This window comes from Ambystoma mexicanum, chromosome 1p, assembly GCF_040938575.1.
Source record: "Ambystoma mexicanum isolate Mex_15411 chromosome 1p, UKY_AmexF1_1, whole genome shotgun sequence".
Taxonomy (NCBI): Eukaryota; Metazoa; Chordata; class Amphibia; order Caudata; family Ambystomatidae; genus Ambystoma; species Ambystoma mexicanum.
Genome location: NC_090921.1, coordinates 876,137,175 through 876,150,459, shown reverse-complemented (window position 1 = coordinate 876,150,459; position 13,285 = coordinate 876,137,175). Strand labels below are relative to the sequence as shown.

The 13,285-nt window shown below is 44.9% G+C and overlaps 1 protein-coding gene across 3 annotated transcripts in view; it reads right to left on the bottom strand.

Annotated features, from left to right (window-relative positions):
• The window catches only part of ADAMTS18 (ADAM metallopeptidase with thrombospondin type 1 motif 18), a 524,586-nt gene that overhangs the window by 236,086 nt on the left and 275,215 nt on the right, over nt 1-13,285 (bottom strand). For all 3 annotated transcript variants that reach the window (XM_069652914.1, XM_069652924.1, XM_069652934.1), the window contains 3 exons: nt 7,111-7,194; nt 5,853-6,012; nt 2,531-2,636 (listed from right to left, as the gene is read on the bottom strand). In XM_069652914.1, the coding sequence (XP_069509015.1) occupies nt 2,531-2,636; nt 5,853-6,012; nt 7,111-7,194 (350 nt within the window). The remainder of the gene's footprint in view (nt 1-2,530; nt 2,637-5,852; nt 6,013-7,110; nt 7,195-13,285) is intronic.

The window sequence follows — 13,285 nt, the reverse complement described above, 5'->3', positions numbered from 1 at the left end:
ATGCTTCTGTTGTAATAACAATATCTTAACCAGGTGTGTCTTAAGCCACTCGAGTTATAATTATGATGTGTATACTTCACTGAAATCCTGTTAAAACAGGCTTTGGCAAGGCCAAAGGTTTGGGCTTGTGTTCAGTTATTAGGCATTTCCAGGCACTGATATCATATGCCCAAGTACTCATAACATCATGCAGTTGCTACCATCAATGGTCAGTTATTACCACTACAGCAGTGTCTTACAAATGCCTTTCCCATGCCTACACAAAAGCAAAAACGGTGTTGCCAGTGTTTGTTTGATATTGTCTTTTGGAATAACCAAGTATTGTATGCCAATGTCATAGAGTTCACAGGACTTCGGTGGCATTTGTATATCTGTCAGAATGCTGGCAATGTTCTCTATCTGGTATGGGAGCACGGCCTATGTGTCTAGGACAGGGGAAGCAAAGGCCACCACCAGTAAAGTGACAGCAAAATGCAAGTCATACATTCAGATTTGGATAGAGTTATCCTTTGGGAGTCAGGCACTCACTGAGCAGGCAGATAACTTTCCTGGATGCATTCCTTTCACAGCGTCCCTACCACAATCACAATCTCTTGACTGAAATCATGCTTGGTACTGCCTGTGGCCGCCTGAGGAAGCCTCGGCAGCCGCCAGGTTCAAGGATAGTTTATGGAGACTTCTGGGGATCCGCCACAGCTGATCCCAGCACAGTTAAGGCCCTGCTGGTATCATCACAAAAACAGCAGAGGGTTGTCTGCCACCTCCATCTTTAGCGCTATGGCATAGTTGTGTCTGAAGCATGTCTCTATGGTGTGCCGCAGCTCTAACTCATTTCTCTGGCCTTCCGACTACAAGTCCCACTATAAATCCCACCTACAAAGTCAAAAGCACATCAAAGTAGTTGGCATGAAGAAACCACATGATAAATAATGAGGAACAATGCTAGTCTTCAGTGTTCCTTCCTGCTGGAGCAATAGGAGTTATTGTTGGGAATATGTGATGCTAAAATGCACTTGTATTCCCTTAAATAGCTTTCAATCCTTTGGCAAAAGAATTGACTCTGCAGCAATAACAAGTGTTTGCTTTGCAGTTAGGAGCGGGCATGTGCTAAAACAGTCAGAAACCTAAGCATCCTATTTAGTGAAACCTTGTCTTTTTCACCTCCGGTTGACAATGCAGTCTGAACGTCTGCTTCCGAATAATCAGAAACATCAGTCCTTTTCTTGAAAAGTAACAGAAAGGAGAACGGGGCAGATCCTTGCTACAACCTACATTCTATAGTTCTGACGGAATGTACATAGGCCTTAACCAAGTAGAACTTCATCCACTCTGTCTGGCACAGAATATCCCGCTGGGTAGACTCTGCTCGTCAGACACATATCAACACCACACTGAGGCTGAAGGCACACTGCTGGCTCCCTGTGGGACTTCACATGCTACTGGAAGCGCTGTGCCGTACCCACACCTGTCTCTCTAAGGAATGGCCGCAATGAGTAGCTAACTTGGTGGGTCACCGATAATCCCTAAAGATCCCAGAACGAGAATGTCTGCGTGCCTCCCAAACGAACTCCAACCAAAGATACAACACTGTGTACAACGCGAATGCAGATTCTGGAATTCCCTTCCAAAAGGGGCGCGACTGGAAGAGCAAAATCAAAACGAAGAGTGAAGACCCACCTGCTCAAGATGGCCTTTCCAGATACCTTCTAAAGCCACATGCTCCCAGCAATCGACTACTCGGCCCTCTTCTCCCTGCAGCCTCTCTCACGCCTCCACTGCAACAGGCCTCACTTGCTAGTCTGCCCTGTTCCTTCCTTCTAATCTGCTGCTGGTGCAGACTTCCTCACCTAAAATAATGTAAATGGGGCTTGGGGAGGTCCCCTCCTACCAAACGAAGCAATATTCCTGAACTCCCATGGTTTACTGCCAGGTCCTGAGAAATGACATCATTCATACTCTGGTAACCTTTTTGCAAGGTTGCTCCCTTGTTCTTTCCACCTTTCCATGAGATATACTTGTTGGTCGTTTTCATGGCTAGCGTGGACCCGCATAGTCTACAATCATTGGTGAACTGCACTGCCTTGTGCCTTTCACTCGCTGAGCTAGTTTTGGCCTTCCGCCCATCTTCCCTTTTCCTTCTCTCCCTCGTGCACTGTGAAATTCTATTTGTGCAATTTACAAATCACCAATAAAATTAAATAACCTTTTTGAAGAATTCGCATTTTGTAATTATGTATATTTGCCAGGCAGTGACTGGCATGCGTAATGTCCACACTAAAGCTGCGGTGGTCTCAATACCACTCCTAGGAATACAATCCTTCTGCAAATATAAAGACGCTCAATTTAAATTCAAAAACACCGAATTTCTCATTTTTTGTACAAACGGATTAGGAAATGACAACTATGGAATACAGTAAACCACGAACGAATGACAACAGTTAACATAAGACATTAAGTCTACCCTCCATCAGAGAACAGAATCGGCGTGTGGAGCATTGCACAAAGGCTCCCGAGAAGAAAAAAAACGTACTTGTGTCCGGATTCGTGAGCAATGGTGAAGGCCAAGCCGAGGCCTGAGTCTTCATTGATGGTGCAACTGCGGTATTTACTGCACATTCCACTTATCGGAGCAAAACCTACAAAATGCCAAACAGGGATTGTCATATGGAATGTATATGGTTACTGGAATCACACCTGTATAGATTCTTAGCATAGCAATTAGTGGACGCATTCTCGCTCAGATATAAAAAGATGGCTTAATGTACTAAGGACCCAATTTCGATCAGGGAATAGCACAATGTTGGGTTGGGTTTGGGGGTCATGTGGGCATGCTGCATCTACATTCGGATGGATTTGCAACATAACATGTTGTGCCAGCCACTGCAGCCCTTGGGCACAGAGTTGGTAATGGGATTGACTGGGTCACTTCCTGTTTTCGGGCACATTGCTCGTTATCCCTACCATTCTAATTGCCCCACCAGCTGTAGGAGGTGCTGGAATGTGGTTAGAAGGCACTTACCTTTAACTGTGGACATCGGAGAGTTATGAGGTGTCCCTGGGCTGCGACCACGATTCCAGGAAACAGTCCGCAGCCCAGCACACTGTCATGGCTGGCACCATTTCTCTACCTGATCTTTACTGCTAAAAGTAAGCAGCTAATCGCCTCCTCTGCCCAAGGTGTTTTGTTAGCAAGGGGCTAGCCTTGTCGTACCTTTGAGTTCCCATACGTGTGCGTTGCAATATTTTGGATCGTGCAGGGCAGCATCATGTAAACGTGCAGCTGCTGACGCACCACCCTCTGCCCTTGACAATAGCTATGGATGCTACACGCCATTACCTTGCTCTGCCATTAGGCAGCCATAAGAACGTTGGCCCGGTCCCTTCGGCGTATCAATTTCGCATTTGAAATAAAAGTAAGGCGGATGCAGTGAATGTGTGTTTAGCTTTTACAGAGCAAGGACCCAATCAACATCAGGGCCTGAAAATGTGTAATTCCTGGCCACTGTCTGCTGTGACCCGTTTCCCTATCTCCAAAGACACCAGTGCCCTGTGACCTAAACAAAGGAGAAAAGGATACTTGATCTATAATATTGTTGAAGCCACCAAGTTACATGGTCATCAGCGAAGTGGGGCTATGAAGGCTAAATCGTAAGCTTCGTTGTGTGCCTCTCTACATGTAGTGATCCCAAAGTAGGAGTACTTAATACAACTGGTGCAGCCAGTTTGGATGTGCAATACTGCGGCTTGGCATTTTATTGGCAAATGCCTACAGGAGTATGTATAATTTGGTAATAATGGTATCTATTGGTTCCGTCTGCATCGATACATATGGGAATAGCCAGCATGCAAATGGTGTTTATACCTGCACATATTGTGGACAAAGGCATCATAAAAATGCTTCGGAAAACTATCCTGAGCAGTCTCGTCGGCTTGCATGGATTGGATTCTTTCATGTGTGCCATACAAAACAGATTGCAAACTCTATCGATTTTTACCCAATGTTTGTCTATTATTTTTTAAATGATCTCGGTGGGGCGTTGGGGGGATCGGCCTGAGCCTCCCTGAGTTGGTTCTGGCTCCCTTGCTACACTTAGTCACTCGCTCATTCTCAAGGCAAACATTTACACCCCTCCAATTAAAAATTCACCAGCCACTATGGCCAACAATTATGGGTGAATAATAGGATTTTGCAATTTAAAATCATACAAATGTTGCATCATGTTAACAATGGAGACTATGGGCCTAATTTGCAAAAACATTTTTCAATGGAAAATCCCATTGAAAAACGCTGTTTAAATCAGGCCCAGCGGAAGTAATTGAAACTGAAGCGATGCATGATGATATGATCAGATACAAAACTACAAAGGGGAATGTTTAAATGTAATGAGTCCCTTGACATTAACGACTGAGGCAAAAAGATTCAACATGCTAGAAAATCGTAAACATGATTGGAAAGCTAATTTAGCCATTCACAGTAATTTGGTGATCAGGCACACCTATTGTTCATGCATGTATGTGCTTGGCCCTGATGAAAAGATGATCTCAGCATGAGATGTTGTGCGAAAAATAAATGTGTGTTACATTAGTTGGACTTTGGGTACGCTGTGTACATTTCAATGCATTGTGCATTTTGATTTCTTTTAACAGTAACATTTTCGATCAATAGGATTGGGCAAAGACTGATTAATTCCATATAAAACCTGTCATAAATTGAAATGTAAAGTAGCAATTTAAATGAAGTAGAAATCCATAATGTAATCTACATGTTAGGAAACGCTTGGCAACTTGGCAGCATAGCAGCCTCCAATAATGCAGTAATGGAAAGACTATATTTCATTATGGTGCACAAAGCAATCAATTCATTTTACATTGATATGATATGGCATTTATAACGCGCCTATACACAAGTGTTTCAAGGCGCGACGAGGCGAGTGAGGGGGAACAAAGGGAAGACAGACAACGATCTTACTAGGCCAGGTGACATTCAGATCGCGCAAGTGCAAGAGAAGGGGGACTGGGAAAAGTGCGTGGGGGAAGGGAGAGGGGAAGTGCAGTACATGGGATAGTAGAATAAATAAGATAAATAAAAAGCAGCAAGCTGGTGGCCAGTGCAAGGTAAGTGCAGACATAGGTGCTGGTAGGGGGACTGTAGGGATACAGAAAACAGTCCCCAGGTGCAGGGGTTGCCAGGGAGGCAGTGCAGGTGTGCAACTGGCGAGGCCTGGGCCCGAGATCAGAAAGGGTGGCCAGGTATCCAGTTTCAGCCAGGAGTTTAGCAGGGGAGACGGGGAGAGAAAGCAGAAGCAAAGAGGAAGGTTTTGAGGAGCTTCCGGAACCGGAGATGGTTCTCCTCAAGTTTCAGGGAGGTAGGGAGGCTGTACCAGAGGGAGGCCCCAGCCGAAGAGAGTGATCTGCCACCAACTTGTTGCTTGGAGAAGCGACGGACCCTGAGGGAGTTGGAGGCAGATGAGCGAGGAGCTCGAGAAGGGAGTGTCATTGTGTCATAGGGCGCTTCTCACAGCTGGCCTTATGCATCATTTAACTCATTCTTGTGTCGGTTTTCCTAGGCACTTTGAACATACCCCCTTATCCCCTTTTCATGTTAATATAACAAAACACATTATTAGTCTGCATGCAGGCCATACACTTAATTATACTTCTTTGTCTAACAAATGTTTTCTTTAATCCAAATATGTGTGCAGATCAGAAAGCAGTGTCATTAAACATGCTTATTGTATTGCCCCTTGTAAAACATAAATAAAAAAATATCATTAATAACAAATACTACTACTACTACTAACAATAACAATCCTTAAACTGGTAGCAGCACATTGCCTGGTGGCCTTTTTCACCTAGTGTGTCGCAGGGTTCGTTTTTCCAAGAACAGATATCCAAGCCCGTCACCAAGATGGCATGGTCATGGCGCCTGCCATTCTTTCCCATGAGAGCGGACTGCCACTGGCAAAAATTGTTTAAGGACTGGTCGGCGTGATGATTTATATTGAGTCCCTCCTGCAAAAAGGCAAAGACACAAGAAATAGAGTGCACAATCAAATGGACAGATTATGCTCCGGTTGGCAATGACACATATCCATTTTAAAACACTACTGAGCGTGTCAAACAGGGGAGGTGCGGGATACTTGTAGAATTCTGCTATGAATACATGTCAGACTTTACTCCTTATGTATCTTAGAAAGGAATCAGCTAGCAACGGATACCAATCCCCTGCTGATTCGTGTTTCGTCGCCCACAGAGCTTTCTCGAGGCTGACTATTGGAATCCAGCGTACCTGCCAGGGTGACAGTGACTGCACTGAAACAATACACATATCTCATCGCATGCCAGTGTGGTGCATAGATGTTAGATATTCATCAGGTGATCTGGCACAGAAATGAATATGATTAAGATCAAAAGTCTAAATACATAATCCTTTGTCAAGTACAATTCGGATACATACTGAAAAGTAAAACGTTCTTTACGTGTCATAACATGAAAGAGATTAAATACATCACAATTAAGTCCAAATGCTCAAAACCGTTCAGGTTACTTAAAGTGTTCCTCCTTGCACTCCAATTAACACACATTCTCAAATTGAGTTGTATCCTCAATGTACCCTCAATGTAATACTTAATTGGGTCAGAGATAGCCCCCACCTGAAAGAGCCTCCCACTCAAATGTGCAAAAGCAAAATACACAAAGATCCTTAAGAATTCATGTTATAGTTAACATGTCTTTGAAATATGTTCAGCTGACAATAGTCTTCACGTAATTCCACCTTAAATTCTCCTAACACCTCAACCCAGCCTGTATTCTATGACCTATTTTATTACACAATTGAGGTGTTGTTTATAGATTTGTACAATAGAATTGGACCTTTAATGAGAATGCCATTCATTGTTATTTGTTTAGTTTTGTTTATGGATGCTTGTACATCAACGAGAAAATGCACACATCATGACAATGGCCTCTGCACCTTGGGCCTCCATGTGTGTGGTAACCTATTTTATTTCCACATGTTCCGCTGCGAGTAGATGAAATGGTGGGTTGAGTTACTCATCATTGGCACACTGATGCTAGGAAAACAAAAGGATAAGGAAATGCTCCACTTGCCGGTTCTTGCTCCAGAAGTAAAAGGCTAACAATGACAACACTGATGTCTGTTCCAATTGTGCCATCTTTAAAAAGACTGGAAACCTAAATGAAAGTTTTAAGGAAAGATAAAATAGTTATGAGTTAAATCAAACAAAACAATGACACTATTCAATTTGTCCGAAACAATACACAAAGATCAAAGACCTCATTGTAATTACATGATAGTATAATAAGCCCCCACATAGATTTTGAATATTATCAATGGAAATGCATTTTTAAGTTTTAGTAAGAATCACTAAGACCCAGATATGTAACCCATCGTTGGAGAAGGAACACTTATTTGAGTTTGTCTGTTCAGAAGAATGGTTTATCTGCCATTTAACTTTACGCTGCTTGACACACTCTGCCATTTCCTTGACAAAAAATATGCCCTGTCGGATGCTCTATCCACAAATGTATAGCACACAACCACTGTTTGCAAACACCATGTGCCTGATTCACAAAACACATAGCCCCCTGCAAAGATACATTGCGCCTAATTTGCATTAGCCGCACGTGTCCCAAAGAACATTAGCAATTTGCAAAGGTCTCTTGGTGCCAACAACGGGCTCTTAGCGGCCTGGAAAGCCACACTGCGCCTAACCATGTCAGCGGCACAGGAGCTCAAAGGAAGTGCAGACACGAGGGAACAGAACTGGCTGGAATGTGCATGAAGGCCCATTATATGAAAATAAAGTGTAGTTGCATGGGAGTCGCCTATGAGGCACCAGGCAAGGGAAACTTCACACCCACCAAAGGGAAGACATGCCCTAATTCACATAAAACAATAGTGGCATTGCGCAAAGTTTAACCCTTTAAGCCCCAAGGATGAGTATGCTCGTCCTTTTTTCATAGACTTGCATAATAGTTAAAGGGCCCAGACCCATGAACATATCTAGAGCACCGGACCAAATCATGCAAGCGCATTCAAATGTCCCACAATGTTGCATCCAATGCTGCTAGCACTCAGGCTAGCACACCATGCTAGAAGGAAAAGAATTAGGTGGCTGAGGGTCTACCACATCAGGAAAACCATCTTTGGTATGCCACATGAGGAGGTGTATGCCTGATACGTATACCCACCACACCTCATATTGGACATGGTGAGGGAGTAAGAATCAGATTTACCATCGAACACCATGCCCTCCCATGCCATATCCCAGATATGAAAGTGCTAGCTGCCCTGCATTTCTTTGCCATTGGCTCATTCCAGTGTACCACAGATATCACAGGATTCATTTTTCAACCCACACAATGACAATGGCTACATCAGGATACTCAATGCATCATAGATTGCGTGTACGCGAACATAGCAATGCCAATACCATACAGTCTTGGCAAAGAGTAGTACAGGCCTGCAATGCCAGTGCACCCTTCCGAGACTCAGAGCCATTGACTGCACCATTGTAGCCCTCCAGCCACCTTGACTAACTGAACACTGATGGAGCAACAGAAAGACCTGCCAATCCATCAAAGTCTAAGGGCCTCATTACACGGTAGGCAGTAACCATGGCGCTATTAGCGCCATGGTTGCCGCCGGTACCGTACCGAGTCCGCCTTGGTGGATGGCGGAATTACCGCCCTACTCCAAGGTGAGCGGGGGCGGTAATTCCCCAATCCCCATTTACCCTTCCCCATTCCCATTTTTGCCCCATAGGGCATAATGGGAATGGGGAAGGTGCTAATTACGGTACCGCAAATTGCGGTACCGTAATTAGCTCTGAGGTCCCTTTGCGGGTCCGTCCTTAACGCCTGGAAAAACCAGGCGTTAAGGGAGGACCCGCAAAGGGACCTCGTAGTATGGCGGTAAGGGTTTACCGGTACCGGTGCCCTTACTGGTACCGGTAAACCCTTACCGCCTTCCGTGTAATGAGGCCCTAAGTCTTATTTGACACCAAGCGGCACATCTTTCATATGAATACAAATCACCCTGGATATACACATGACAGCTTCATCCTGTACCAGTCACCACTGCATCAGGCTCTGACATCAGGAACATTTGGCAACATGTGGTTGCTTGGTGAGTATGATTAATCACATACACCCCTCAACATACTGAAATGGGGCAAAGGGCACAGGGACAGGCTGAGCAAAACATGTGGTACATACATTCTTCACATGAACACCACGTAGTTTATGACAAGACTCAACACCCTCATCCCTAACAGGTCTCAATGGTGAGAGAGGCCAGTACCTATGTGGCCAACAAAACAACCTACAAAGAATTGTCCAGGAGGGAGAAAGAGTCACTGCACAACATAAAAAGGCCACAGCATAAAAAGGAAGTCATGGGGAGGTGGTTCACCATAAACACCACAAGCATTACACAAGAATCTTATGATGACATACCACATGAATGCATCTATCACAAATAATTCCAAACACAAAGACTGTATTTATGGCCATGAGCACAGCATCCAATGTGCCACCGATATGTGCAAGACGAAGCTGCATGCACACACTTCAGAAGCATGCATATGCTAAGACACATCACACTGCAACCATGACTTAAAGGACTCAACCAACAATGCATCATTTCCCCTATGGTATGTGATTGTCAAAGAAAGATTAAACATCTCAAATCTCAATAGTGTTTTTGCTGAAGTACAACATTGAGGAACAGAACTCCTGTCCCGAGAGGTTGTGCACATTCACATCATATGGGGACTGCCACTGTAACATAAAGTGTGGGCTAATGGTGGCAGGTCACAGATCAGAGACATGTTTGTGGAGTGGAGCGCAGAACACACATGGGGCCACAGAGAACATAGCGTGCATGACTAAAAACAAACAAATGAAACATGATTTGATATAGAAGCCCCAATGCAAACATTGGAGGGCCAACAAAAGAGAGCAATGCAGTTCATCGGGGCAGGCAAAATTAAACAACACTACAGCGCCAACTAATTGCTACATAGTCCACACGCAAAGGACCCATAGGTGGGATATCTAGTGTTCATCCCAGTGAAGGCATGTATTTGAAGCTGCCCTACAGCTCCTCACTCCAGGCTGTTGCCTTGCCACAGCTCAAACCCTACCTTGTGGCAATGATGAGCCTCCCATGGCGCTACAATGTGAGAGAGTGATGCATGAGAAATCTCACCAATTGCAATCAACTCCTGGTGCATGTCCTCCCTGAATGTGTGTAGCTCCTGGACAAATTCCCCAATGGAATTTCCCACCTCCCATTGCATCTGGGAGATGTTCTCTTGATAACTTCTCCAGGAGCTGCTGTTGTCTGGTGCTTGCCTTTAGGACCTCAAACTCCAAGCCTATGTGGAGGCCAGCAACGAGGATCTTCACGCAGCCTTCAATGCATAGTATAGGCCTTTGATCTCTCAGCATGGAGGCAGAGGATGGGCATGCACATGAGTGTGACATACTTGGGTCTGCGAATCCTGAGGACCCTACAGATGCAGCAGACAATAGGGCAGGACAGGATTCTTCACAATGTCAACTTCAGCTAAGGTGGCACAGTCCCTCCTCCAGCAGGCTCAGTAGGCATCACTGAAAGTTAAATGGGTAGTGCTCTGTGGGCATGTGTTGCAACAATGCTCTAGATACACTGTAGACAGCACCAGTTGGCTTCTGGCTTTAGTGTACCCCAGAGGTCTGAGTACCCTGAACAGATGTCGACCAGAGTTGAACAGTGTCATTAGCAGATGATAAACTGCCCTATGATGTTAAATGACCCTGAGACATCATGAACATGAACTGCTACTCCTCTAGGTTTACAGGTCGGAACCATGCAGTAGTTCCTCCAACATATCACGATCATCACTGGAAATATCTGCAGACTATAAAGAGTCATCAAGCCTGCCGGTGACCGTCTGCAAGCAATGTGGATTCTCCCTAACAGTTGGCCATCAGCCCATGCTGGTTGATGTGCATTCCTCCTCCTCCTCTGTTTGAGGTTTCTCACTTGTATATTATCACAGAACAAATTTCAGCAAAGACTCCATTGAAGCACACAGATCACAATGTAATATCATGGTAGCACGTGAAGGTAGCACATTATGCACAAGCCCAGGATACTGGAACGTTCTTACCATCCCACATAAAATCCACAGATAACACCTTATACCTGAAGATTCCCCAAACATTCAACATGCATTGCAACATAAAGTGAAGTTCCTATTTAAGTTACTTGTGCATCTCCTGTCTGGGAACGGCAGCAATGCACAAAGTAATTGCATGCAAAGCATGATCAACACCCCCAGTCAATGGTATATCCTGTGATGATCCCTCACTTGGCGTCACTCCCCCCCCCATGGGAGAAACCCACTCCATGAGGTTAGGGAGATGAAGCAGCTAACCAATAGTCCCTCTAGTGGTGGTAACATGAGGGAGGATCTCATGGAGAAAGACTCCTCTCCTGTGGGTAAGGACGTGATTGGGAGGCACAGCCCCTTTAAACTCCAACCCGGTAGGCTGACGGTAGGATCTGAACCATATGGGTCTAACCTCATGTATAAAACCATGTGTTAATGTGAAACATCGAACTACCCTGAAGTATTAGCTACTGAGACAAATGAGCTCCCGAGAACCCTACAAGCGAGAGGGAAAAACACCAGAACCGATGCAGTCAACGGAATGGATGTTACATCAGGGTGGACCCTATTATATTAGCGCCTCAGAAACAAATAAAATCTGAAGGGTACTGGGAAGGATATTAGAGAGAGGACTAGAGAGAGAACTGGATAGAGCAGTCGAGGTGGAGAGAGAAATCGAAAACCATAGAGAACACCTGAAGGCAGGCCTGAGAAGAACGTATTGCAGGCTGATGGGGTGTTGGCCATGGAGAAAGCAGAAACAAAGAAGGCTATAGGCGTACTGCACGAAGGCAGAATACTCAACACTATAGAACTGAAAGCTGGTGGCCTGAGCCGAACAAGAGAAGGAGTGGCATTACATCCCGGTTGACGAGAAGTAAATTGGTCATAAGACATGGGGAAAGTGTCATACCACTGACCCGAGAGTCAGCCATACAGAAGGCTGGAGATTGAGTTGCAGTGGCGTGACCTGTAGTGGGTGGGCCGGCAGGTCCAACAACTGCATCGAAAACGCTAACCTTATCCGTTCAAACAGCTACCTACTCAGACCCAGACCTGAACAGTATCCAGAGATGTGGTGGCTGGATGTTCTATACAGGGAAGGAAGGTTGAGTCTCTGGTCCTCTTCCCGACAGCCAGCTTTACAGGGCCCAAGAAGCGAACCCCAATGTGATTGGGAGAAGGTGATTGATATTGTTCTGTGATCCTACCGACCCGGAATAGCATCCCAACTCCAATGCAGGTAACAGGAGTTAACAAAGGTCTGGGAGGGAGCGGACAATCTGTTAAAGAAACTCTTTAAACGTTCCATTAAACTTAAGGCAATAAGGGAGAACAGTGAATAGTATGAACTGATAAGCACATACCTCAGTGATTGAGAAGACATGTTGTCCATGGACCCGAGACCCCAACTCCCTGAAATGCTGCAAAAGGGGGTTCTTTTAGCAACCCTGGAAAATACAACAGATGGGCCTAAACGAGTTGGAGACCTGGGGATAGTTTATGCTCTCCTTATCTATCTGAACATCGAATAGCTGGGGAAGCTCCTGACGAAGGACAGAATTACTGTACACCCCCCCAGAATTGTTTAAGGCGGGACCATGGAGACAACCCTCAATCATGTTCTATTGTCAGTCTGTTACACATTGATGATTGGTTAACACCAGGTCCTGCCAAGAGTCTCATCTTTGTCAGCTCATGCCTTAACCTTGCCTTCTTCAAAATACGAAGAAAAATCAAGAACCTTTTGAGTATATAAGCAATAAAGAACAAGAGAAGACAGTAAACCACTTTTGTGATACAGTTCCCTGCCCAGTCCCACAGGAGTGTGGTACTGCGGAGTTGAGAGGAACTCCAGGAACAGCCTCATCGTCCCAGTGGGACAGATCAAAAACTGTACACAACCTAGAGACTGTGAAAGGGAGTTAGAAGCCTTATTATGAACTGTGAAATACATCAGGGACCAGCTAGGAGAATGGAGTCATTCTCCTAGCCCCACAAGAACTTTATGTGACTGTTTATTTCTGTTGGGTTATGGAGAACCCAGAACGTTTGTGCAACATTTGTTTTGAACAACCTGAGAGGCGTTTGGATGCTTCACA